Source organism: Triticum urartu, chromosome 2 (assembly GCF_003073215.2).
Source record: "Triticum urartu cultivar G1812 chromosome 2, Tu2.1, whole genome shotgun sequence".
Taxonomy (NCBI): Eukaryota; Viridiplantae; Streptophyta; class Magnoliopsida; order Poales; family Poaceae; genus Triticum; species Triticum urartu.
Genome location: NC_053023.1, coordinates 151,989,405 through 152,016,185, shown reverse-complemented (window position 1 = coordinate 152,016,185; position 26,781 = coordinate 151,989,405). Strand labels below are relative to the sequence as shown.

The 26,781-nt window shown below is 47.5% G+C and overlaps 2 protein-coding genes across 2 annotated transcripts; one reads left to right on the top strand and one right to left on the bottom strand.

Moving 5' to 3' along the window:
• The first annotated feature begins 14,654 nt into the window (after positions 1-14,654).
• Positions 14,655-22,404, top strand: LOC125536474 (WRKY transcription factor SUSIBA2-like). The gene is made up of 6 exons (XM_048699700.1): positions 14,655-15,041; positions 16,094-16,264; positions 16,808-17,348; positions 17,801-17,966; positions 18,069-18,227; positions 21,470-22,404. The coding sequence occupies exons 1-6, from the start codon at positions 14,808-14,810 to the stop codon at positions 22,038-22,040; spliced, it is 1,842 nt and encodes a 613-aa protein (XP_048555657.1). The 5' UTR covers positions 14,655-14,807; the 3' UTR covers positions 22,041-22,404.
• A 612-nt stretch (positions 22,405-23,016) lies between these two features.
• Positions 23,017-26,557, bottom strand: LOC125536477 (chitin-inducible gibberellin-responsive protein 2-like). The gene is made up of 2 exons (XM_048699702.1): positions 26,299-26,557; positions 23,017-25,069 (listed from the first exon to the last, which is right to left on the bottom strand). Exon 2 carries the CDS (start codon positions 24,986-24,988, stop codon positions 23,321-23,323), a length of 1,668 nt encoding a protein of 555 aa, XP_048555659.1. The 5' UTR covers positions 24,989-25,069; positions 26,299-26,557; the 3' UTR covers positions 23,017-23,320.
• Positions 26,558-26,781: the final 224 nt, after the last annotated feature.

Sequence of the window (26,781 nt, the reverse complement as noted above, 5' to 3'; positions counted from 1 at the left end):
CGGAACTGGGGGAACCCGGACGGATGCAAGTTTTGAAAACATGATGATGCAATGCACATGATGACATGATGAAATGCAACACGCAGGAAAATGACATGGCAACAACAGCGAATAACTGGAAGACACCTGGCGCATCGGTCTCGGGGCGTCACACATCATGAGCTAGGTCTATGCGTAGTTTCTATGCACGAGTAGAACACAAAGCAGTTGTGGGTGTCGATATTGTCAATTTACTTGCCGTTACTAGTCTTATCTTGATTCGGCGGCATCGTGGGATGAAGTGGCCCGGACCGACCTTACACATACGCTTACGTGAGACTGGTTCCACCGACTGACATGCACTAGTTGCATAAGGTGGCTAGCGTGTGTCTGTCTCTCCCACTTTAGTCAGATCAGATTCGATGAAAAGGGTCCTTATGAAGGGTAAATAGAAATTGGCATATCACGTTGTGGTTTTGGCGTAGGTAAGAAACGTTCTTGCTAGAAACCTATAGCAGCCACGTAAAAACTTGCAACAACAATTAGAGGACGTCTAACTTGTTTTTGCAGCATGTGCCATGTGATGTGATATGGCCAAAAGGATGTGATGAATGATATATGTGATGTATGAGATTGATCATGTTCTTGTAATAGGAATCACGACTTGCATGTCGATGAGTATGACAACCGGCAGGAGCCATAGGAGTTGTCTTAATTTATTTATGACCTGCGTGTCAACATAAACGTCATGTAATTACTTTACTTTATTGCTAAAGTGTTAGCCATAGTAGTAGAAGTAATAGATGACGAGACAACTTCAATAAGACACGATGATGGAGATCATGATGATGGAGATCATGATGGTGGAGATCATGGTGTCATGCCGGTGACAACGATGATCATGGAGCCCCTAAGATGGAGATCAAAAGGAGAAAATGATATTGGCCATATCATGTCACTATTTGATTGCATGTGATGTTTATCATGTTTTACATCTTATTTGCTTAGAACGACGGTAGCTTAAATAAGATAATCCCTCGTAATAATTTCAAGAAAGTGTTCCCCCTAACTGTGCACCATTGCGAAGGTTCGTTGTTTCGAAGCACCACGTGATGATCGGGTGTGATAGATTCTAACGTCCGAATACAACGGGTGTAAGGCAAATTTACACACGCAATACACTTAGGTTGACTTGACGAGCCTAGCATGTACAGACATGGCCTCGAAACACAGAAGACCAAAAGGTCGAGCATGAGTCATATAGAAGATACGATCAACATGAAGATGTTCACCAATGTTGACTAGTCCGTCTCACGTGATGATCGGACACGGCCTAGTTGACTCGGATCATGTTTCACTTAGATGACTAGAGGGATGTCTATCTGAGTGGGAGTTTATTGAATAATTTGATTAGATGAACTTAATTATCATGAACTTAGTCTAAAATCTTTACAATATGTCTTGTAGATCAAATGGCCCACATTGTCGTCAACTTCAACGCGTTCCAAGAGAAAACCAAGCTGAAAGATGATGGCAGCAACTATACGGACTGGGTCCGGAACCTGAGGATCATCCTCATAGCTGCCAAGAAAGATCATGTCCTAGAAGCACCGCTAGGTGACGCACCCATCGCAGAGATCCAAGATGTTATGAACGCTTGGCACTCACGTGCTGATGATTACTCCCTCGTTCAGTGCGGCATGCTTTATAGCTTAGAACCGGGGCTCCAAAAGCGTTTTGAGCAACACGGAGCATATGAGATGTTCGAAGAGCTGAAAATGGTTTTCCAAGCTCATGCCCGGGTCGAGAGATATGAAGCCTCCGACAAGTTCTTCAGTTGTAAGATGGAGGAAAATAGTTCTGTCAGTGAGCACATACTCAAAATGTCTGGGTTGCATAACCGCTTGACTCAGCTGGGAGTTAATCTCCCGGATGACGCGGTCATTGACAGAATCCTTCAGTCGCTTCCACCGAGCTACAAGAGCTTTGTGATGAACTTCAATATGCAGGGGATGGAAAAGACCATTCCTGAGGTATATTCAATGCTGAAATCAGCGGAGGTGGAAATCAAAAAGGAACATCAAGTGTTGATGGTGAATAAAACCACTAAGTTCAAGAAAGGCAAGGGTAAAAAGAACTTCAAGAACGATGGCAAGGGAGTTGCCGCGCCCGGTAAGCAAGCTGCCGGGAAGAAGTCAAAGAATGGACCCAAGCCTGAGACTGAGTGTTTTTATTGCAAGGGAAGTGGTCACTGGAAGCGGAACTTCCCGAAATACTTAGCGGACAAGAAGGCCGGCAACACTAAAGGTATATGTGATATACATGTAATTGATGTGTACCTTTCCAGTACTCGTAGTAGCTCCTGGGTATTTGATACCGGTGCGGTTGCTCACATTTGTAACTCAAAGCAGGAGCTGCGGAATAAGCGGAGACTGGCGAAGGACGAGGTGACGACGCGCGTCGGGAATGGTTCCAAGGTCGATGTGATCGCCGTCGGCACGCTGCCTCTACATTTACCTACGGGATTAGTTTTAAACCTCAATAATTGTTATTTAGTACCAGCTTTGAGCATGAACATTGTATCAGGATCTCATTTAATTCGAGATGGCTACTCATTTAAATCCAAGAATAATGGTTGTTCTATTTATATGAGAGATATGTTTTATGGTCATGCCCCGCTGGTGAATGGTTTATTCTTAATGAATCTCGAGCGTAATGCTACACATATTCATAGTGTGAATACCAAAAGATGTAAGGTTGATAATGATAGTCCCACATACTTGTGGCACTGCCGCCTTGGTCACATAGGTGTCAAACGCATGAAGAAGCTCCATGCGGATGGACTTTTGGAGTCTCTTGATTACGAATCATTTGACACGTGCGAACCATGCCTCATGGGTAAAATGACCAAGACTCCGTTCTTAGGAACAATGGAGCGAGCAACCAACTTATTGGAAATCATACATACTGATGTGTGCGGTCCAATGAGCGTTGAGGCTCGTGGTGGCTATCGTTATGTTCTCACCCTCACTGGTGACTTGAGTAGATATGGGTATGTCTACTTAATGAAACACATGTCTGAGACCTTTGAAAAGTTCAAGGAATTTCAAAGTGAAGTTGAGAATCAACGTGACAGGAAAATCAAGTTCTTGCGATCAGATCGTGGGGGAGAATACTTGAGTCACGAATTTGGCACGCACTTAAGGAAATGTGGAATAGTTTCACAACTCACGCCGCCTGGAACACCTCAGTGTAATGGTGTGTCTGAACGTCATAATCGCACTCTATTGGATATGGTGCGATCTATGATGTCTCTTACCGATCTACCGCTGTCATTTTGGGGCTATGCTTTAGAGACTGCCGCATTCACTTTAAATAGGGCTCCGTCGAAATCCGTTGAGAAGACACCATATGAATTATGGTTTGGGAAGAAACCTAAACTGTCATTTCTAAAAGTTTGGGGATGTGATGATTATGTCAAGAAACTTCAACCTGAAAAACTCGAACCCAAATCGGAAAAATGCGTCTTCATAGGATACCCTAAAGAAACTATTGGGTATACCTTCTACCTCAGATCCGAAGGCAAGATCTTTGTTGCCAAGAATGGATACTTTCTAGAGAAAGAGTTTCTCTCGAAAGAAATAAGTGGGAGGAAAGTAGAACTTGATGAAGTATTACCTCTTGAACCGGAAAGTGGTGCAACTCAAGAAAATGTTCCTGAGGTGCCTGCACCGAATAGAGAGGAAGTTAATGATGATGATCATGAAACTTCAGATCAAGTTGCTACTGAACTTTGTAGGTCCACAAGGACACGTTCCGCACCAGAGTGGTACGGCAACCCTGTCTTGGAAATCATGTTGTTAGACAATAGTGAACCTTCGAACTATGAAGAAGCGATGGCGGGCCCAGATTCCGACAAATGGCTGGAAGCCATGAAATCCGAGATAGGATCCATGTATGAAAACGAAGTATGGACTTTGATTGACTTGCCCGATGATCGGCGAGCCATAGAAAATAAATGGATCTATAAGAAGAAGACAGACACAGATGGTAATGTGACCATCTATAAAGCTCAGCTTGTCACTAAGGGTTATCGACAAGTTCAAGGGGTTGACTACGATGAGACTTTCTCACCCATAGCGAAGCTAAAGTCCGTCCGAATCATGTTAGCAATTGCCGCATTCTATGATTATGAGATATGGCAAATGGATGTCAAAACGGCATTCCTTAATGGTTTCCTTAAGGAAGAATTGTATATGATGCAGCCGGAAGGTTTTGTCGATCCTAAGAATGCTGACAAGGTGTGCAAGCTCCAACGCTCGATCTATGGGCTGGTGCAAGCATCTCGGAGTTGGAACATTCGTTTTGATGAGATGATCAAAGTGTTTGGGTTTACGCAGACTTATGGAGAAGCCTGCATTTACAAGAAAGTGAGTGGGAGCTCTGTAGCATTTCTCATATTGTATGTGGATGACATACTGTTGATGGGAAATGATATAGAATTCTTGGAAAGCATAAAGGCCTACTTGAACAAGTGTTTTTCAATGAAGGATCTTGGAGAAGCTGCTCACATATTAGGCATCAAGATCTATAGAGATAGATCGAGACTCCTCATTGGTCTTTCGCAGAGTACGTACCTTGACAAGATATTGAAGAAGTTCAATATGGATCAGTCAAAGAAGGGGTTCTTGCCTGTATTGCAAGGTACGAGATGGAGCACGGCTCAATGCCTGACCACGGCAGAAGATAGAGAAAAGATGAGTGTCGTCCCATATGCCTCGGCCATAGGGTCTATCATGTATGCTATGCTATGTACCAGACCTCATGTAAACCTTGCCATAAGTTTGGTAGGAAGGTACCAAAGTAATCCCGGCATGGAACACTGGACAGCGGTCAAGAATATCCTGAAGTACCTGAAGGGGACTAAGGATATGTTTCTCGTTTATGGAGGTGACGAAGAGCTCATCATAAAGGGTTACGTCGATGCTAGCTTCGACACAGATCTGGATGACTCTAAGTCACAAACCGGATACGTGTATATTTTGAATGGTGGGGCAGTAAGCTGGTGCAGTTGCAACCAAAGCGTTGTGGCGGGATCTACATGTGAAGCGGAGTACATGGCAGCCTCGGAGGCAGCACAAGAAGCAATCTGGGTGAAGGAGTTCATTACCGACCTAGGAGTCATTCCCAATGCGTCGGGCCCGATGACTCTCTACTGTGACAACACTGGAGCTATTGCCCTTGCCAAGGAGCCCAGGTTTCACAGGAAGACCAGGCATATCAAGCGCCGCTTCAACTCCATTCGTGAAAGTGTTCAAAATGGAGACATAGATATTTGTAAAGTACATACAGACCTGAATGTGGCAGATCCGTTGACTAGACCTCTCCCTAGAGCAAAACATGATCAACACCAGAACTGTATGGGTGTTCGATTCGTCATGATGTAACTAGATTATTGACTCTAGTGCAAGTGGGAGACTGTTGGAAATATGCCCTAGAGGCAATAATAAAATGATTATTATTATATTTCCTTGTTCATGATAATTGTCTATTGTTCATGCTATAATTGTGTTATCCGAAAATCGTAATACATGTGTGAATACATAGACCACAACACGTCCCTAGTGAGCCTCTAGTTGACAAGCTCGTTGATCAAAAGATAGTCATGGTTTCCTGACTATGGACATTGGATGTCATTGATAACGGGATCACATCATTAGGAGAATGATGTGATGGACAAGACCCAATCCTAAGCATAGCTTAAAGATCGTGTAGTTCGTTTGCTAGAGCTTTTCCAAATGTCAAGTATCATTTCCTTAGACCATGAGATTGCGCAACTCCCGGATACCGTAGGAGTGCTTTGGGTGTGCCAAACGTCACAATGTAACTGGGTGACTATAAAGGTGCACTACGGGTATCTCCAAAAGTGTATGTTGGGTTGGCACGAATCGAGACTGGGATTTGTCACTCCGTATGACGGAGAGGTATCTCTAGGCCCACTCGGTAATGCATCATCATAATGAGCTCAATGTGACCAAGTGGTTGATCACGGGATCATGCATTACGGTACGAGTAAAGTGACTTGCCGGTAACAAGATTGAACGAGGTATTGGGATACCGACGATCGAGTCTCGGGCAAGTAACGTACCGATTGACAAAGGGATTGTATACGGGATTGATTGAATCCTCGACATCGTGGTTCATCTGATGAGATCATCGAGGAGCATGTGGGAGCCAACATGGGTATCCAGATCCCGTTGTTGGTTATTGAGCGGAGAGTCGTCTCGGTCATGTCTGCGTGTCTCCCGAACCCGTAGGGTCTACACACTTAAGGTTCAGTGACGCTAGGGTTATTGAGAAATTAGTATACGGTAACCCGAAAGTTGTTCGGAGTCCCGTATGAGATCCCGGACGTCACGACGAGTTCCGGAATGGTCCGGAGGTGAAGATTTATATATAAGAAGTCAAGTTTCAGCCATCGGGAAAGTTTCGGGGGTAATCGGTATTGTACCGGGACCACCAGAAGGGTCCCGGGGGTCCACCGGGTGGGGCCACCTATCCCGGAGGGCCCCATGGGCTGAAATGGGAGGGGAACCAGCCCCTGGTGGGCTGGTGCGCCCCCCTTGGGCCTCCCCCTGCGCCTGGGGTTGGAAACCCTAGGGGTGGGGGCGCCCCACTTGGCTTGGGGGGCACTCCACCCCCCTTGGCCGCCGCCCCCCTTGGAGATCATCTCCTAGGGCCGGCGCCCCCTAGGGGTCCTATATATAGTGAGGGGAAGGGAGGGCAGCCGCACCCTAGCCCCTGGCGCCTCCCTCTCCCTCCCGTGACACCTCTCCCTCTCGTTGTGCTTGGCGAAGCCCTGTCGAGATCGCCGTTGCTTCCACCACCACGCCGTCGTGCTGCTGGATCTCCATCAACCTATCCTTCCTCCTTGATGGATCAAGTTGTAGGAGACGTCTTCCCAACCGTACGTGTGTTGAACGTGGAGGTGCCGTCCGTTCGGCGCTAGGTCATCGGCGATTTGGATCACGACGAGTACGACTCCATCAACCCCGTTCTCTTGAACGCTTCCGCTCGCGATCTACAAGGGTATGTAGATGCACTCCCCTCTCCCTCGTTGCTAGATGACTCCATAGATTGATCTTGGTGATGCGTAGAAAATTTTAAAATTCTGCTACGTTCCCCAACAGTAGTGGCGTCCGAGGCGTCGCGGCGAGGGGGGGGGGGCTTCGGGAGGAGGCCAATGCTTCTGGCGAGGTGGCACCGGCGGAAGGGCGGCGGCAGGGGCACCAGGTAGGTGGCGCCAAGGACGAAATCGGGCTCGGACCCGATCCAATTGAGAGGAGGGGAGCGAGAGGAAGACGTGGGGGAGTGGGACGATTCGTCTAGATATTTTCGGTGCGTGGGGGGATAAGGAAGAGGGAGAAGTGGGCCGGCCAGGGTGGTGGCCTGGTGGGCCGAGGCCGTCCAGCCAAGTTGGGCCACGACCCAGTGGGGGGTGGGTTGCCTGCTTTTTATTTTTGTTGTTTTGTTTTGTTTTCCTTTTCTGTTTTTTAATCCTTAATTGCTTTAGTTTAAATAAAGCACAATAAGAGTCTCTAAATTAGCGTTACTAAATGTTCCACTTCCACAAATAACTTGGCACATTAATCAAAGTAGTTTGTATTTGTTTATTAATTTAAGAGCATTTAAATAATAGTTTTGCCATTGTTTTATTTATTTTAGTGCATTTAACTACTTTATAAAAGTGTGAATTCTCCACCATAATTTCCTTATGCACTATTTGGCTCACTCCGAACATTTTAGATTTTATATTTGAAAACTTTTATTGTTTGCTTGATTGTGATTTTGAATTCGAACCGGTTTCGAACTAACGCAAGATTAGCAACAGTAATCAAGGTGACATGGCATCATTAGTAGAAGTTTACTGTAGTCTAATTATCCGGGCATCACAATTCTCCTCCACTACAAGAAATATCGTCCCGAGATTTAAGGCGTGGAGTAAGGGGGAAAGACTCGGGAAGGACGGAGCTCAAAACATGATAGGTACGTGGGGCCATCTCAGTGAACGTGACATAGGGCAAGTGTCGAGTTAAAGTTCAATAAATTCATCAAGAGCGAGGTAAGAAGGTGTAATAAGAAGCTTTAAGTGGGTAGGCAATCATTCATTGCCTGAAACACAAAGGGGGTGAAAGGGGTTCAAGGCAATGGGATTAAGTATTGCGTCTGGTACTAGAATAGATCACTAGGAAGGTGGCCCGTGAATTACATACGAAGTCAAACGTGAGGAATAACTTTGACAACAAGGTGTACAGGAGAGTCAGGTTTCGATCCTGTGGAACTGTGGGTTATGGGCCCGCCATGTGGGTTAAAAGTAGGAAGGGGGTGACGTCTTGCATGATCATGTAAGCAAGGCATGTCAGAGGATAGACTATCGATTATGTCGGCAACAACCATTGGTACCAAGGGCGAGGGACGAAGAGAACCATTTTCCTGCTCATTGAACGAGGCGGACCAATAGGCAAAGTTCTCGTCCATCGGTGGTTACTGGAATGCTATCAAAAAAAGCAACGGGGTCTTACTGACACGGTTGTACACCAAGGTGTTTACATAGGCAGAAGAATATTACTGCTTAGATCATATAGATCACCAGAAAGGTTAAACCAAACAATGGAGAGAAAAATATGATTATCAGATTAAACAGGACAATGGAAAGGAAAATGTGTTTAAACACATATTTCAAGGGTATATCCTTCCCAAGGACAAGCAGAGCACGATATCCATGACAGGATATAATGTAGAAAACTCTTTAGGTAGGGGAGAGAAATTCCATGACATTACCCATACAATGGTGTTTGGATAATTGAGCGAGAAACATTTAGCATTGGACTTCGAATGTTCTTGTTGAAAAGCGGATTACCACAGACATGCCTCGGGATAGCATTGACATGGTCTGCAAGCAAAGGTCAGACTTTGGATACACAAGGGATCCATCAGGGACAACTCATAGAATAAGTCTTACAATTTACTTATGGAAGAATGGATAACCTTGCTAACAAGGAAACTATAACAATAGGGCCTCCGGCCAGGTGTGCTAGGCATGACATCACCTTACCGGGTCATATAAAGACCAATGTTATAACTCTTGGAAATATGTTCCAACCATCATATCTGACTGAGATTCAGATATGACTGGTGTCAGGATAACTCAGACTCAGGATGCCTGAGAAGAAAGGTGCAATACAAATTGACGAGATGACATTATAAGATTCTCGGGAATTGAACTATGGAAGCAAGTTGCAAAACAAGAGTTCATCATTAAACCAATGATAGGATGAGGAGGTGGCTGATGAACTCAACGACAATTCATTGAGATTTCCAAAAGATGGATTTCCACAATTATGTGAACAAAGAGATAGCATTTGTCGGATCAAATGATATAATGAGGTATGCTTGAGGAAAACATACACAATTAAACATTAGTTGAAAGGTGCACCCGAAATATGGGCTTAGGTAGCATGATCAATGTTAGAATGGCGATTCAATAACCAAAAGACTTAGAATGAAGCTACTGACCATTCACTTCAAACAATAGGGTTGCTAAAAAAATTTGAATTCACACATCATAGTTCAATTGTTGGTATTCCGGTTAGAAACAACACAGGGACCAAGAAAGAATGGTGATGGCGAGAAGTATCACTTTACCAAGAATTCTTAAGAGGTGGAGCAATCTCATGACATTCCTGACAAAAAAATGGTAATACTCCACGATACTGAAGAACTAAGGCTGGATAGCAAGGAACTCAAGGTATAACACCAAACACGAACAAGTTTGTGTTGGTGGGAAGGCAATAAAATGGTCGATGGTAATACAAATCATCAAGGGCAAGGATGGTATTTCTCATCCTGAATTCAATTGACATCCTAGAAGATCTCAGAATGTTGATCATCATCACGACACAATTGTCGAGAGATTTCATGAAGATGTAACCGACCGGTGATGACATCAAGTCACAGGAATGATGAAGCGAAAAGTTATTGGAACCAAGGGTACGACACAAACTCGAAATCAAGCTTGTTGTTCAAGGCGAAATGATATGACGAGGTGATGTCTACTACACAACCTTCTTCTTATAGACATTGTTGGGCCTCCAAGTGCAGAGGTTTGTGGGACAATAGCAAATTTCCCTCAAGTGGATGACCTAGGTTTATCAATCCATAGGAGGCGTAGGATGAAGATGGTCTCTCTCTCAAGCAACCTTGAAACCAAATAACAAAGAGTCTCTTGTGTCCCCAACACACCCAATAGAATGGTAAATTGTATAGGTGCACTAGTTCAGCGAAGAGATGGTGATACAAGTGGTATATGGATGGTAGATAATAGTTCTTGTAATCTGAAAATATAAAAACAACAAGATAACGAATGATAAAAGTGAGTGTAAACGGTATTGCAATGTGTTGAAACAAGGCCTAGGGTTCATACTTTTGCTAGTGCAAGTTCCCTCAACAATACTAACATATCTGGATCACATAACTATCCCTCAACATGCAACAAAGAGTCACTCCAAAGTCACTAATAGCGGAGAACAAACGAAGAGATTATGGTAGGGTATGAAACCACCTCAAAGTTATTCTTTCCAATCAATCCGTTGGGCTATTCCTATAAGTGTCACAAACAGCCCTAGAGTTCGTACTAGAATAACACCTTAAGATACAAATCAACCAAAACCCTAATGTCACCTAGATACTCCAATGTCACCTCAAGTATCCGTGGGTATGATTATACGATATGCATCACACAATCTCAAATTCATCTATTCAACCAACACATAGGACCTCAAAGAGTGCCCCAAAGTTTCTATCGGAGAATCACGACGAAAACGTGTGCCAACCCCTATGCTTAGGTTCATGGGTGGAACCCGCAAGTTGATCACCAAAACATACATCAAGTGAATCACGTGGTATCCCATTGTCACCACAGATACGCACGGCAAGACATACATCAAGTGTTCTCAAATCTTTAAAAACTCAATCCGATAAGATAACTTCAAAGGGGAAACTCAATCCATTACAAGAGAGTAGAGGGGGGAAGAAACATCATAGGATCCAACTATAATAGCAAAGCTCGCGATACATCAAGATCGTATCACCTCAAGAACACGAGAGAGAGAGAGAGAGAGAAAGATCAAACACATAGCTACTGGTACATACCCTCAGCCCCGAGGGAGAACTACTCCCTCCTCGTCATGGAGAGCACCGGGATGATGAAGATGGCCACCGGAGAAGGATTGCCCCCTCCGGCAGGGTGCCGGAACGGGTCTAGATTGGCTTTTGGTGGCTACGGAGGCTTCTGGCAGCGGAACTCCCGATCTATTGTGCGTTCTGGAAGTTTTAGGATACATAGGTATATATGGGTGAAAGAAGCACGTCGGTGGACCGAAGGGGGGGCCACGAGGCAAGGGGCGCGCCCCCACCCTCGTGGGCACCTCCCTTCTTTCCTGACGTGCACTCCAAGCTTTTCCGGTAGCTTTCCTTCCAAAAATAACTTCTCTAGTTGATTTCGTTCCGTTTCGACTCCGTTTGATATTCCTTTTCTTCGAAACACTGAAATAGGCAAAAAAAACAGCAATTCTGGGCTGGGCCTCCGGTTAATAGGTTAGTCCCAAAAATAATATAAAAGTGGATAATAAAGCCCAATATTGCCCAAAACAGTAGATAACATAGCATGGAGCAATTAAAAATTATAGATATGTTGGAGACGTATCACGAGGAAAGCCGACCGGAGGCGAGGCCAGGGGCGGCCAGCTACGGCAGTGGGGAAGGCAGCAGCAGAGCGGGAAGCGGGGTGAGGCCACAGCGGACAGGGTCGCGCGTGAGTGCGTGCGGCGTCGTGGGCGCGCACGGGAGGGCGACACAGCGAGGCGAGGCTGGCCAGACGAAGCTGTGGGGCGCGGTGGTCGGGTGCTGGGCGTGCCAGGCAGGGTGCAACCACGCGCTCGTTCGGGAGGCCGTGTGCTACGAGCAGGCAATGGCGACGCGGGGCGCGCAGGCCAAGGAAGAGGAGCGGGAAGGCGGGAGAGGGGAGCGTGCTCACGGGGCCCTGTAGAGGTGCTAAAGTGAGCTCGGGGAGGCACCAGAGCTCGGGACGGCGGTGGTCGACGGCGGGGACGGCGACGGCGCTGTGAGGTGGCGGCGTTCGGGGAGGCGTGGCACCAGATCGGGACGAGGCAGTGGCGTCCGAGGCGTCGCGGCGAGGGGGGGCTTCGGGAGGAGGCCAATGCTTCTGGCGAGGTGGCACCGACGGAAGGGCGGCGGCGGGGGCACCGGGGTGGTGGCGCTGAGGACGAAATCGGGCTCGAACCCGATCCAACTGAGAGGAGGGGAGCGAGAGGAAGACGTGGGGGAGTGGGACGATTCGTCTAGATATTTTTGGTGCGTGAGGGGGATAAGGGAGAGGGAAAAGTGGGCCGACCAGGGTGGTGGCCTGGTGGGCCGAGGCCGTCCGACCAAGTTGGGCCACGGCCCAGTGGGGGGGGGTTGCCTGCTTTTTATTTTTGTTGTTTTGCTTTGTTTTCCTTTCCTTTTTTAATCCTTAATTGCTTTAGTTTAAACAAAACACAATAAGATTCTCTAAATTAGCGTTACTAAACATTCCACTTTCACAAATAACTTGGCACATTAATCAAAGTAGTTTGTATTTGTTTATTAATTTAAGAGCATTTAAATAATAGTTTTGCCACTGTTTTATTTATTTTAATGCATTTAACTACTTTATAAAAGTGTGAATTCTCCACCATAATTTTCTTATGCACTATTTGGCCCACTCCGAACATTTTAGATTTTATATTTGAAAACCTGTATTGTTTGCTTGATTGTGATTTTGAATTTGAACCAGTTTCGAACTAACACAAGATTAGCAACAGTAATCAAGGTGACGTGGCATCATTAATAGAAGTTTACTGTAGTCTAACTATCCGGACGTCACAGTGCGCGAGGACGCCGCTGAGCGTGCGGCCCGGGACGCCCGACCACAGGCGGCGGCCCTCGCTGTTATTGCGGATGCGCGGCGTCGGCGCGTTGTTGGTGGAGGTGAGCCGCTCCTCCTGCCGGCGTTTGAAGTACGCCGCCCACACCGCGTGGTTGCCGGTGGCGTACTCCGGGAGCGCCCGCTCCGCGACCGTCAGGGACGCCCGCGCACGCTCGATCTCGGCGTGGAAATATGCGGGCGTCTCGGGGACCGGCAGAGGAGGGACAGGGACCCCGCCGACGCCGAGCCTCCACCGCGACGGAGCGCGTACGTCGGGCGGCGCGGGGTAGTTGGCCTCGTGGAGGGGGTAGGCCTCCCACTCATGCAGCGAGCGGCGGCCGAAACCGTTGGCCGCTGCCGCGTTGCCGGGGTACCTCGCGCTCATGGTTGCCGGGAGGAAAGGGAGGGGCTCGAACGACCGAGAGAGGGAAGGAAGTGCGGCGACGAGGAGGGGGAGGACTGCCGATGCCGATGGATGGGTGCCTCACCGGCGCGGCCAGGGGTGCCTTTTATAGCGGCTCAGGGGCGGCCACGTGCGAACGCATGGCGGAAGGCGGGGCGGCGTCACCGCACTTCGCCGCCCGTGAATCAATGGCAGGCTGACCGGCGGCAGCCTTGGCATTGATTTCTCACGGGAAAACCGAGACGATGAGGACGACCAGCCTTCGTCTCGCTGACGCGTTGGTCCCGCCACTCTTTCGCGCCAAAACGTTCGCGCCGGCGCCCCGCAGCGCGCCGGGTTTGGGTTGGGTGCGCCGGCGTCAATTTCGGCTTAATCCGGCAAAAAACAGGCTCTTGAAGACGTGATTGGGTCGATTTTTCGATGCCGGCACTAAAAAACGGCTTTGAGAGGGTCTGTTGGGGGCGCAGCTGGACATGCTCTTAGAGTCTAGAATAAAATGAAGCTTTCTCAGGACGTCTGGTTCTGGGCTGTTGGATTAAAAGGCCCATGAACTCACGTGGCCCAGTCCGCTTTCGCGTAAAAAAGTGAGCGAGCGAGCGGCGACCGGGCGAGCGCTCGGCCGGTCGTCCGCAGGGAAACGTTTCCCTATCCTAATACACAACTGCCTCATCAACGTATCCGCACGTTACACTGTCGCCAGTCGTCCATGCTTTTCTACCCTGCGTAGATTTGGTATCCAGTGTAGCCAAAAAGAGTCGTTGCAGAACAATAAAACCCATTTAACCGCGGTAGAAAATCCCCGCGACATTTCAAAATCCAGGCCCCGATTTACCATGTCGTTCTCATTCAATGCCAAGAGGATCATCATGGGGCACTCTGACAGGCATCCCATGCCGAATTTAAAACACGCATTTACTTTGCCCACCCCACCAGTATCCCAGCCTCACCCGCAGCCCCAACCCGCCCCCTCACCCCTCTCCCTGACGCCCCGACCGGCCCCCTGCGGCCCCACCCGACAGCCACACGGAGAAAAGTAGCCCATCGGTGCCCCCAAAGTCCCAACCCCGCAGCCAGCCGCGGTCGCTGTCGCCACCCCCTGCCCCCGGATCCCACCACCGGTTTCGTGCCGCGGTTGCCCACATCACACCACACCACACCACGCACGGCCGCTCGCGTGCGTACCCAACCGGGGAGATTTCGGGGGCCATCCAGGGGCGGAAGGGTCATTTCCCCTGCCCCCATTAATCAAGTCCACACGAGCCGCAGCCTCACGCCCCACGCCGCCTTCGCTAGCGGACGAGCCCGCCCTCCCCAAACTGCCCCTCGCACCGTCGCCTCCAAAACCACCTCCGCCTTCCTCCTCACTCAGGCCCCTCCGCTCAGCCCCGCACCGCGCCGATGGCCGATTCGCCGAACCCTAGCTCCGGGGACCTCCCCTCGCCCGCCGGGAGCTCGCCCGACAAGCCGTACCCCGCGGATCGACGCGTCGCGGCGCTCGCCGGCGCGGGCGCGAGGTACAAGGCCATGTCCCCCGCGCGGCTGCCGATCTCGCGCGAGCCCTGCCTCACCATCCCCGCCGGCTTCAGCCCCTCCGCCCTCCTCGACTCCCCCGTGCTCCTCACCAACTTCAAGGTGACTGCCGCCTCCCTGTACTGTACCTCTCGCCTCTCGCCTGCTGTTACTACTTGTTACCGCGGGATCTGCGGGCTGTACGGCGTCCGTGTCATGCTGAGGTCAATTTGAGCTGGGGAAAAGGAGGGATTCCGATGCGCATTAGCTCCGCGCTCTAGTTTATGAGACAATTGCGCCGGGGAATTAATTGGCTCGTGGCCTCGGAATAACGCGCTTTCCCTGTGCGCTTTCGCATTTCCGGCCATGCCATGAAGCTTCTGGAACTTCCTTTTCTGCGGGGGTTCTTCGTGATATGTTTGTTTTCCCCCCGCTTCTTCTTTTGGAGCGTCCCCGCGCCGTCTACTTGCTGTGGAGTGAGGGGGATGCTGTTGCTTGTGCGTCTGCAGGGAATTATTCTGTTAGTTATGCACACACTTGGTGGCTACGAGAACAAATCATCATTTGACATTCCTTCTACGGGGGCTCTGTAGGGCCTTATTTAAGGAAACGCCCCCTCGGCCCTGGCCGGTTATACTGGTGGTGTGCTAAGAGATGGTGCTCGTTCATAAGGACATCACCAAGTAATTGTGTTCGGGTTGACCGTTTGGTTGTTATTCTTCCTCGGGATTGGTTGTAGAAGTGGTATTTGTTTTCCTGAGTCCTCTTGCTGGCAGCGTACAAACTGAAATGGCCCTTGCTTGCTGGGCCTAATCACTTGCTTGCAGCATCATTGTTGCTTTCTTTGTCTTGCTCTGTTATTCTTGCCGGCCTTCTTCTTCATGTTTCCTCTTTCAAGCATAGGAGAAAATGATTGGCAAACTTGTTACTTTTAAAGAAAAATATTTATTAAGGTGGCATTTATTTCAGAGGGCGAGGTACTTCATATATGCAATCTGCAGGCTATAGTAAAGAAAAATATTTATTAAGGTGACATTTATTTCAGAGGGCGATGTACTTCATATATGCAATTTGCAGGCTGTAGTGTTGTTGTACTTCCTATTTTGCGTTCGCAAGTATTCAGAGGTCTTAAAGCGTGGTGGACACTGAAAATAGTTAACAAAAATTTCTTTCAGGTTGAACCTTCACCAACAACTGGTAGTCTGAGCATGGCTGCAATTATGCACAAGAGTGCTCATCCAGACATACTGCCTTCGCCACGGGATAAGTCTATTCGAGCCCATGAAGATGGGGGTTCTAGGGATTTTGAATTCAAGCCTCATCTGAATTCGTCTTCTCAATCAGTGGTACACAACCTTTAATTTTCTTTTCTCTGTGTCCTATAGAGATTAATGTACTTTATCTTGCAGAACATCAAAAGAAAATTTAAGCATTTTGTTTCTATACGACCCCACAAATATATCTGGCCTTTATTGTGCATATTATAACCATAATTCGGCTAGGTTCTTGAATTGTTGCATAATTCATAATCTTGCCTATCATTTGTAAATGCATGTACGAACTTACCTATTTTATTCTGATCTTCTTTGGAGGGTAGGAAGGTAACACTATCCCAGATGCATGGCAAATCTCAGTATAGAACTCATTAACTCAATATCCATATGTAACATTACTTCTTTCACATGTAGTGGAGAAGTTTCTTTATAAATAGTAGAGTTTGAAAAAAGCACTTTGAATGACAGTTTGGGGAAAAACTATGGTACATATGTAGTTAGATCTATCTGTGCTTGCTATGTTAGTCACATTCTTTCTTAATTCCTGTTGACTTGTTTTTGCATATTTTGTTTTGCATCGTGTAACATTTGTAATGCTCATATTTTGTACTGCAGGCTCCTGCTATGAGTGATCTAAAAAAACACGAGCATTCTATGCAAAATCAGAGTATGAATCCCAGCTCATCATCTAGCAATATGGTGAATGAAAACAGACCTCCCTGTTCACGCGAGTCAAGTCTTACAGTGAATGTAAGTGCTCCGAACCAACCTGTTGGAATGGTTGGTTTGACTGACAGCATGCCTGCTGAAGTTGGTACTTCTGAGCCGCAGCAGATGAATAGTTCTGACAATGCCATGCAAGAGCCGCAGTCTGAAAATGTTGCTGACAAGTCAGCAGATGATGGCTACAACTGGCGCAAATATGGGCAGAAGCATGTCAAGGGAAGTGAAAACCCTAGAAGTTATTACAAGTGCACACATCCTAATTGTGAAGTAAAAAAGCTATTGGAGCGTGCGGTTGATGGTCTGATCACGGAAGTTGTCTATAAGGGGCGCCATAATCATCCTAAGCCCCAGCCTAATAGGAGGTTAGCTGGTGGTGCAGTTCCTTCGAACCAGGGTGAAGAACGATATGATGGTGCGGCAGCTGCTGATGGTGAGATGTTTGTCATGATTTCTTGGAAATACTGCATCAGGTCCCTATAGTTTGGAGCTTGGCATGCTGCATTCTTGTATCTAGCATGGAAGTAAAAATGTATCGACATCTATGGTTGAATTTTAGGATCCCATTGCTGCTTTTCCCTCCTCTCGAGTAGCTTCCTATTTTTTATGAACTTAATATAGTTGTAGTAAAAACCATCAGTTCAAAATTGTAAAATTCTTGGAAATGAATCCCTTGAAGTTACAAAACTCAAATTTAATTCTCACTCCAATCTATATTAATTGTCGCTGATTTAGTACATATGAGTTTCCCTGAGTTGAACGTGGGCATCACAATAGATATATATTGACCAGTCCGTACACAAAAGGAGAGCTTGTGGTAGAAATGCTTTAATTTTCTTGTAGTCATTGTTTTCTTGCTATCTCAGACTTCTATCTTTTTTGCAGATAAATCTTCCAATGCTCTTAGCAACCTTGCTAATGCGGTAAATTCGCCTGGCATGGTTGAGCCTGTTCCAGTTTCAGTTAGTGATGATGACATAGATGCTGGAGGTGGAAGATCCTACCCTGGGGATGATGGTACTGAGGAGGAGGATTTAGAGTCAAAACGCAGGTATGCTTGGTTTGAACTTGGTAAATTTACACTTTAAAGAATCATTCCTGTCAAGTGACAAGTGCTAATCTTCTTGTCTACAACTATCAAATATGAAAACAGGAAAATGGAGTCTGCTGGTATTGATGCTGCTCTGATGGGTAAACCTAACCGTGAGCCCCGTGTTGTCGTTCAAACTGTAAGTGAGGTTGACATCTTGGATGATGGGTATCGTTGGCGGAAATATGGACAGAAAGTTGTCAAAGGAAACCCCAATCCACGGTAAGTATTTATTTTCTTCATTAGTTGCTTTTTATCCTTTTATTGTCTGGCTCTTGAGAAGATTGTCATTGTAATGGTAAATATCTACTCTGGCTAAGAACTTTTTGCACTTTGTATTTTGCGACATGTCTATGCATAATTGTATTTTATATGCTTTCTCAGTCACGTGTCATGCATGTGTTGAGTTTTATCCCTAACATAAGAGAGCCTGTGATTAAGATGATACTGGTTAAATGTAATATCTTTCAATCATAAATTTGTTGTAGAAGGCTGATAGAAATGAAATAAAATGGTCATTGAACAAGTATTCTACTTCACACCTATGCTCAAGGTTTTATATGAATGAATAAGTGGACATCTGGTGAAGACATGTGGTAGATGAAGATGAAATATATGTTACTTCACCTTTATCACTGATTCACTGTTGGTGATCACATGCGGATATGGAAGAATTCCTATTCCGTACTACAATCAGCACATGTGTCTTGAAGGCCGCTCAAAGCTAGACCGCGTTTAGTCCGTCATATAGTTTTTACCATCCAGTTCTACCCCCTCCGTTCCAAAATACTTGTCGTGGCTTTAGTTCAAAATTGAACTAAAACCACGAGAAGTATTTTGGAACGGAGGGTGTATTATTTATGTGGGCTGGTACAGAGGTCCATTAGTTTTGTTATATGATGAGTTTTCCCCCTTCTGGTGAAGGATCACATTTAAAGGCAGATATGCTATTGAGAATCATATAACATATGATATTGAGAATCGTATAACATATAATGCAAAACAAAAACACACACACTTCATTTGTGTTATGGCACATGATTATATTGATGTATCATGTATGTATGCGTGTATACGATGAGCCCTGCAACACTATAGTTAGCAGAGATAATAAAACTAGAAAGCAATGCTCCACTCTTAAATTATACTACCTCTGTAACTAAATATAAGACGTTGAACTGGAAAAACGTCTTATATTTAGTTACAGAGGTAGTACTATATAAAATATTATCCCTAAGCATACAAAGTGAAGGCAATTGATTGGCTGGTGTATGTCTGTTTTAGTAAGGGTGATATTTGGCCCCAAGTCCATGTGTGCAGCCAGTTTATTTATGCATGGGGTGCAAGGCTTTAGAATAGTCCTTTGCAGTTTGAGTTGCTAGCTAGTCAAAGACGCCCTTTTCATGAGGGAGAAAAGACTAGCTACATAAATGTTTGGTTTGAAGCTAATGGTTGCGTAAGAATTGCTAGTGTTGAAAATGTATTGTCATGCATTTGCTTTGCTGCCTAAGTTTTGACTTCAACTCCTGGTTCTTTTTTGGCCAAATATTCACGGGCATGACCAGAATTTTCGCAAACATTAGCAGTGGAAACTTTGACAACCAAACAGATTATACTGGTGTGCTTGCATGTATTTGTATGCCATGGCCTTTCACTACTCCTTCCGATCTGAATTAACTGACGCGGCCTCGGAGGGAGTACTTCATTTTATAGAGGCTGCGTCAATTAATTTGGATCGGAGGGAGTACTTCATTTTTAAGTATGTTAAAATGGCAATGTTGTACGGATACACTGTGCCATATGAAATGCTATTCCCATGTATACCAAAGGGAGGCATTTAATTTGTAGTCCAGTCTTTTTAGCCCCTCGAGGGCTATATCCACCCATGCATCACCGTCCGATAGATGTGTTGTGATCTATATGGCCATTGTGCTTGCAGATTGCTTTAACTTCGCGCATTTATTTATAGTTTGCTAATGAACACACCAATGGGATGTCGTACAGTTTACATGTCAGATCGGAGTCAACGCATCATCAACTTTCCCTGCACCTCCTCCAAGAGGCAAATGAATTCATGGTCTGGGAAAACTTTTGCACTAATTGACAAACAATTTTCTTGTCTAATAAATTATTCTGTTTGGATTACATGCACAACTGTCCCAAAACGTAAGCAGAATTAGAGTTTGCATTAATTGGTTGGGTCGTGCTGATCACACACGGAAACAAAGTGTAAGAGGTACCCATAATGCAGGTCCGAACTCCAAAAAGCTCACCTTGTAACATACTTGATCAAATGCAAATGATGCCACAACTCCCACTTATTCCAATAAAAGAATGTGGCTCAACAAGGATTCCTACAAGCGTAGATCTTTCACGAAGGATGGATGTTCTATATATACTAATATACTTTTTTATTCTATTTTATTTATCTTATAAATTGGAGTTAGTGGTGATCGTGGTGAGTTCACTCCCACCACTCCAGCCCAATTTCTCTCATCCATCCAGGACCCACCAGGAAAGAAGGAAAATGATAAACAAAACAGTAATATAATGTAATTATGGACCCCAGACCTGCTGCTAAACATAGATCAGTCAAACCAGCAAGCCACTGCCTTACTAATATTTTTTGAATGAGAAAATACTTTACAAGTGCACGAGCGTACACTTCTTTTTCCACTGCAACACAAGCCAGCCAGTCGCTGGCTGGCGCTCCCTCCTTCCCAATCCATGTCCTCCGGCCTCCCAGTATCCATTTATAGTTATGGTGTATTACCTTTTATGGTGTTATGCTTAGCAAGTGCATTGGTTGTTGTATACTGCTACTAATCTAATACTCCCTCTGCGGAGTGATCTAAACGCTCTATATTTCTTTAGAGGGAGTACAACTGTAATCATTTTTGTGGTTGCGTAATAACACACTGACATTATGCTAGTCCTTATAACAAATAAGATGGGATCATTCGAATGCATGTCTTCTTAAAAACAAAGCTATGAGCATTAAATGTTCCGGCCTTTTTCTTTTAGGACAGCTAGGCAGCAAATTTTCCACTCCCTCCGTCCCGAAATGTAAGACGTTTTCGATACTATGGTAGTGTCAAAAAGCGTCTTACATTTTGGGACAGAGGGAGTAGTAAAAAAAGCAGTTCAACCACTGGTTAATCACACTGCTACACTCATTCAACCTGACCACACGCTGGCAGCACCAAGTAATAATGAACCATAACATACAGCACCAAGTAATAATGAGCCACATGAGCATGCATTTTTTTGGATGATAATTATGTGAGTCAGGCTTTTAAGGGCTTGATTGATTCTGGTGATTGATGTTTCGAAAAGTCAACCACATGGATCGCACCGCGACCTAAATTTGTATCACCTTGTGAATGGATTTATATGTAGCTAGTAGCTACTAGTTTGTTATGTGAGCCATTGCACTCTTATATATTTTCTGTTCTTGACTGCAGGAGTTACTACAAATGCACAAGCACAGGATGCCCTGTGAGGAAGCATGTTGAGAGAGCATCGCATGATCCTAAATCAGTGATAACAACGTATGAAGGAAAACATAACCATGAAGTCCCTGCTGCGAGGAATGCAACCCATGAGATGTCCGCGCCTCCCATGAAGAATGTCGTGCATCAGATTAACAGCAATATGCCCAGCAGCATTGGCGGCATGATGCGAGCATGCGAAGTCAGGAACTTCAGCAACCAATATTCTCAAGCCGCTGAAACCGACAATGTCAGTCTTGACCTTGGTGTTGGGATCAGCCCGAACCACAGCGACGCCACAAACCAAATGCAGTCTACAGGTCCTGATCAGATGCAGTATCAAATGCAACCGATGGCTTCGATGTATAGCAACATGAGACATCCATCAATGGCAATGCCAACGGTACAAGGGAACTCTGCTGGCCGCATGTATGGTTCCAGAGAAGATAAAGGTAGCGAAGGGTTTACTTTCAGAGCCACACCGATGGACCATTCAGCTAACCTATGCTATAGCGGTGCTGGGAACTTGGTCATGGGTCCATGAGTGGAATGATGAGAGTGTCTGCAAATGCTTATAGCTCCATGAATCATATATTACAAACAATGCTTTTGTAACGACAATCTCTTCAGCAAGATTCTTAATTGTGTATCGGTTACAAGTCAGTTCCAGCCGGAGGCAAGTAAGCTATAAGCTATACCTGGGGGACTGCAGCAAATGCGCATGTGTCTTTTTAAGTGCGGAAAAGGCCCCTGCTGTATGTAGCGCTGCAGCCCTACATTCGTTGTACAGCGAACCTAATATGATTAGTTAATTAGATTATGAGAATTTGGTTTTGTGAACTGTCTTATCTTCTGTACTGGAATATTGACAGAAATATAGATCCATCGTAATTTTCTTTTACCGTTAAGACAACTGTTATTTATGGATGCTTGTACAGCAATCATTTTTGATTGGGTTTTAGGTTTACTTTGTGCTACTCAATTACAAGTTCCAACCCTACTCCAAAAAGGGCATGGACAACCAGAAGTGCATCAAGAAGCATGGGTGGTCGAAACCTCCTGAGAGTTATGTTAAATTGAATATTGTTGCTGCCTTGAGCCTTCAGGAGGAGATTGGTGCTACTGGAGTACTGATCAGAGATGACCGTGGGCATTTTGTTTTGCGGCGAGTAACAGTAGAATAGATCATGTAAACTCGGCACCTACTGCAAAAGCGAGAACTTTCATGGATGGTCTAATCCTTGCAGGACAGGTTGGATGCGAGAATATCATAATTAACTCGGACTGTATGGAAGTGGTTTAGTCTATGCATGATGGTGGCTATTCAACAACCAAAGCTTCGGCAATTTACGAAGAGTGTGTGCTCTTAGCGAGGAATTTTTCTCGACGGGAGATCCTCCGACTTTTGTTTTGTATATCTAGCCTGGTGGATTATGTTACCATGTTCGAAAATTAATAAAATCGTCGTGATGGCTTTCCCTCAAAAAAGAAAAAAAGATCTCCAAAGGCACCAACACCCATCATCTCAAATCATTTTAGTTACTTGGCAGTGCTGATTGAGACTTACTTAAATGCAATTACATTAAGATTAGACGTCTGAAACTGAAACATATACTGTAGCCCTCGAACTTGTACCACTACTACATCTCATCAGCCTCTTATCCAGGCCTAGACCTAAGTTCGGCGTTACAACAGCCGGTTACCTGGGAGCTATTCTTCTCCACAGCAGCAGCAGCAGCAGCAGCAGCATCCTAGAGTCCAACAAAGCATGCATCTAGATTCGCCTACGAGCAGCGAGGTCACAAAAGCAGTCACACCACAGCACTAGTGCCATGCGGAGGAGACGACGAGGGGCTTGCTCTTCCAGCCGAGGTAGAGCGCGCCGTCCCGCTCGGCGAGCTTGTAGTTCTCCGAGTAGCTCTGCAGCAGCGTGCTGATGGTGGCGTTCACCAGCGCGCTGAGCGGCGACGGCCTGAAGCCGGCCATGGTGAGGCGCGCCTTCCACTTGCCGAACACCTCGTGCCGCTCCACCCGCTCCGCGCCCTCGCACGCGATCAGGTTCACCACCTCCCGCGCCAGGCAGTGCTGCTCCATGTTCACCCGCTCCCTGTCGTCCCTCGGCAGCGTCAGGTCGATGGACTCGAAGATGGCCGCGTAGTAGTCGAGCGTCTCCGCGAACCGCTGCGGGAACGGCGCCGTGTTGGTGTTGGACTCCTGCTCCACCAGCGTCAGCACCCTGGGCCGCAGCCCCTTCACCAGCCGCAGGATCCGGTCCCGGTGGTTCGCCGTGCTCACCGTCTCGTCCGGGATGTGGTGCAGCTCCAGCGTGAAGTTCACCGCCAGCGCCTCCCCGGGGACGACCCCGAGGTGCGCCTCCTCCACCTCCTCGCCGGCCATGGCCACCGAGTGGAACTCGAAGGGGACCTTGCAGAGCCCGGCGATGTGCGACAGCCTCCTCCCGACAAGGTCCAGCCCGCCGCCCCGCGCGTAGGCCGACACCGTGTCGTCGATGCCGGTGATCCTCACCGTCGGCGGCCCGCCGGGCCTGGCCGCGAGGGCCTGGAGGAGGGAGATCCACTGCGCTCCCTGGGCGATGTGGAAGTCGATAATGTGGATCCGGTCCTCCCCCTTGACGGCCTCCGCGATGGCGCCGTTGGCCGACATGTAGCCGAACTTGAAGTAGGGGCAGGCCTCGTAGAGGAAATGCATGTAGGAGAGCAGGTCGGAGCTCTTGGGCTCCTTGCACCTCAGGGCCTTGTAGATGGAGTGGCCGGAGGAGGCGAGCCTGGCCACCAGCCCTTCCACCATGTAGGCTCCCAGCCTCTCCAGCGGCGTGCCGGAGACCGAGACCATCTTCCTCAGCTCCGGCACCATCACATCCACCGCGTACATGTTCTTCTCCTCCACAGCTCTGGCGCAGGCGAGCAGCAGCTCCTTCAGGTCGCCCCTGGGGAAGTCCATCATCTGCGCCCACTTCTCCGGCTCCAGCGACAGCTGCTTCGCGACGGAGCTCTCGAGGCTGTTCACTATCTCGGCGTCCGGCCCGAGCATTTCAGCCTCAAGGTCCTTGAGCTTCTGCTTCAGATCGTTGGGATCCTCGGTCGTCACAGTGACGCATGAAGCACTCACCGGAGACCCGTTGGTGGAGTCGGAGCGGCTGTCGTCGTGGGACGACGGGCTGCCGCTGCCGCTCCTGATGGACGGAGGAGTGAAGCTATGGCTGGATGGCGAGTCGTGCCTCATGCAGCCGGCTGCCGCCGAGGAGTCCAGAGTGTGCTTCATCTGAGCGACCTGGTTCTCATAGCTAGCGTCTGATGAGTGGGACTTGAGGCTGTAGAGGTGCTGTGGCACGACATGGGTGTCTGGAGATGGCTGATAAGGGCGGCAGGGATGCTGTGGGTTGTCCGAGTACTGGAACTGGAACTGCTTCGGGTTCTGCCTCTGCATGTTGCTGAAGGGGTGGATCATCCGGGAGGTTGGAGTATCGGCCATACTTGTTCTGTGAAGGATCTGACGCACTATTCACTGCATGGATCTATCTTCTAGCCCAGAAATCCAGATGAAACGAGAAATCTGAAACAGGAGAGTAATAAGACTGTAAGAAGAAAAGCACACCGAGTTACTAACTCCAAAGGTAAAACTGGTAGCCAAGCATACACTTCCAGTAACAGAGATAGAATTGGTGTATTGTATACATGGAATGGAAACACCATCTCAATCCCAGACACAGGAAATAATAACATACTGTATCTGAAAAAAGACATGTAAAAGTACAAGAGCCTAACAATCACAAGCGATCATACTTTTACTAGTGATGAAAAGTAATAGTACTAGCACTACAAGATGGCATACAAGGCATATATAAACAGATGATCAAGTTAGTCTGAAGAAAACACTTTGAGTAGTACCGAACCAACACAAACAACCAGTAGGCATCCTACAGTTAACAAGAAGCAAGTGAAGGGAGGAGCATGGTGCTGACCGAAGAAGATCGTCACGATTACATCGCCAAGACTCCCAGTCCGGGCAAAGAAAAAACAGCCGTAGTACTACTAAAGTGGGAGTATGACCTGAGCGCGCGCAAACAAAAGAGGGGCCTGTAGACGACTACAACGGGTCGTAAAGTAATCCCCACCTCATCATAATTTTCCTGCAGTGCACCAAACCGGCAGCAGTTTGACCCGCCCGTCGGCACAACCAAACCAACCACACCCCCTTTCCCGTCCCGGCGCAGGGACAGGATTAATTAACTGACATCCACTGAAATAAATATACACAAGATCGCACGGGTCAATGGTCAAAAGCCCCTGGATCTGCTTGTTTTGGCGGGCGCAAATCGAGAGGTCTAATCTATCACCAACCTCCATTTGACGCGGTCTGAGGAAATTCTCCGTAGCTCGCAAGCTTGGTCATGGCCTAGTAGGCTGGCTAGTACCGAGGCCGTACGGGTGGTGTGGTGTGCGGCTGCGCCGACTAGGCTTGCAAGCAAAATACGCCGACTGTCGCACAAAAAGTACTAGCCAAAAACAAAAACAAAAAACTACGGAAGCAGCTTCTTCCTCGCTTGAGCGACTGCCAATCTCACGAGAAAACTAACGAACTGGGCATGGATTCATGGGAGAAAACCACTGGCCGCGACCAAACATCAAGGGCCCCCTAGCTAACCGTGACCCGGAACGAGCAAGGGCAGGCCATGGCCTAGCCTAGCATCCGCCTTCATTTTGTTCAAGCGCTCATGAAGCTCAAAACTGGCCTAGCTTCCTTCGTAGCTGCTACAGAGAAGGAACGAGGAAGGGAAGTACCTCTACCCGGGTAGCTCCGGCCGGTGGCTCTCGGTCGAACCCTTGAGCTGAAGTCGGGGGGAGGAGGATTCGTGCGGCGATGGTGAAGAGCTAGCGCCGGGAGAAGAGAGAAGAGAGATCGCGAAGGGAGGGAGAGGGGAAGAGAAAGAGGAGAAGAGAGGAGGTGGGCATTGGTGGCTCTGGTGCTGTGGTTGTGGGGGGAGTGCGATGTTGTTTCCTGTAGGGGGGTCTGGGCTGAGCTAGTGGATGCTCCGGGTGGCCGTTGCTATTTCTACCCCGGGGCCGCGCGGGGACGCGTCGTCCGCGGTTTGTGCCGTCGTGAGGCGTGACGCGCGGGCGGGGTCGGGGTCGGGGGGCGTTCAGACCGCGCCTGCGTGCGTGGCGCGCACCGGGCACGGGGATGGATCAAATATCTCAGCACTGCCCCCCACGCGAGTCGCGACCAACCTCGCGCTCGTGCGCGCTCGTGCGTCGTGCATCGAA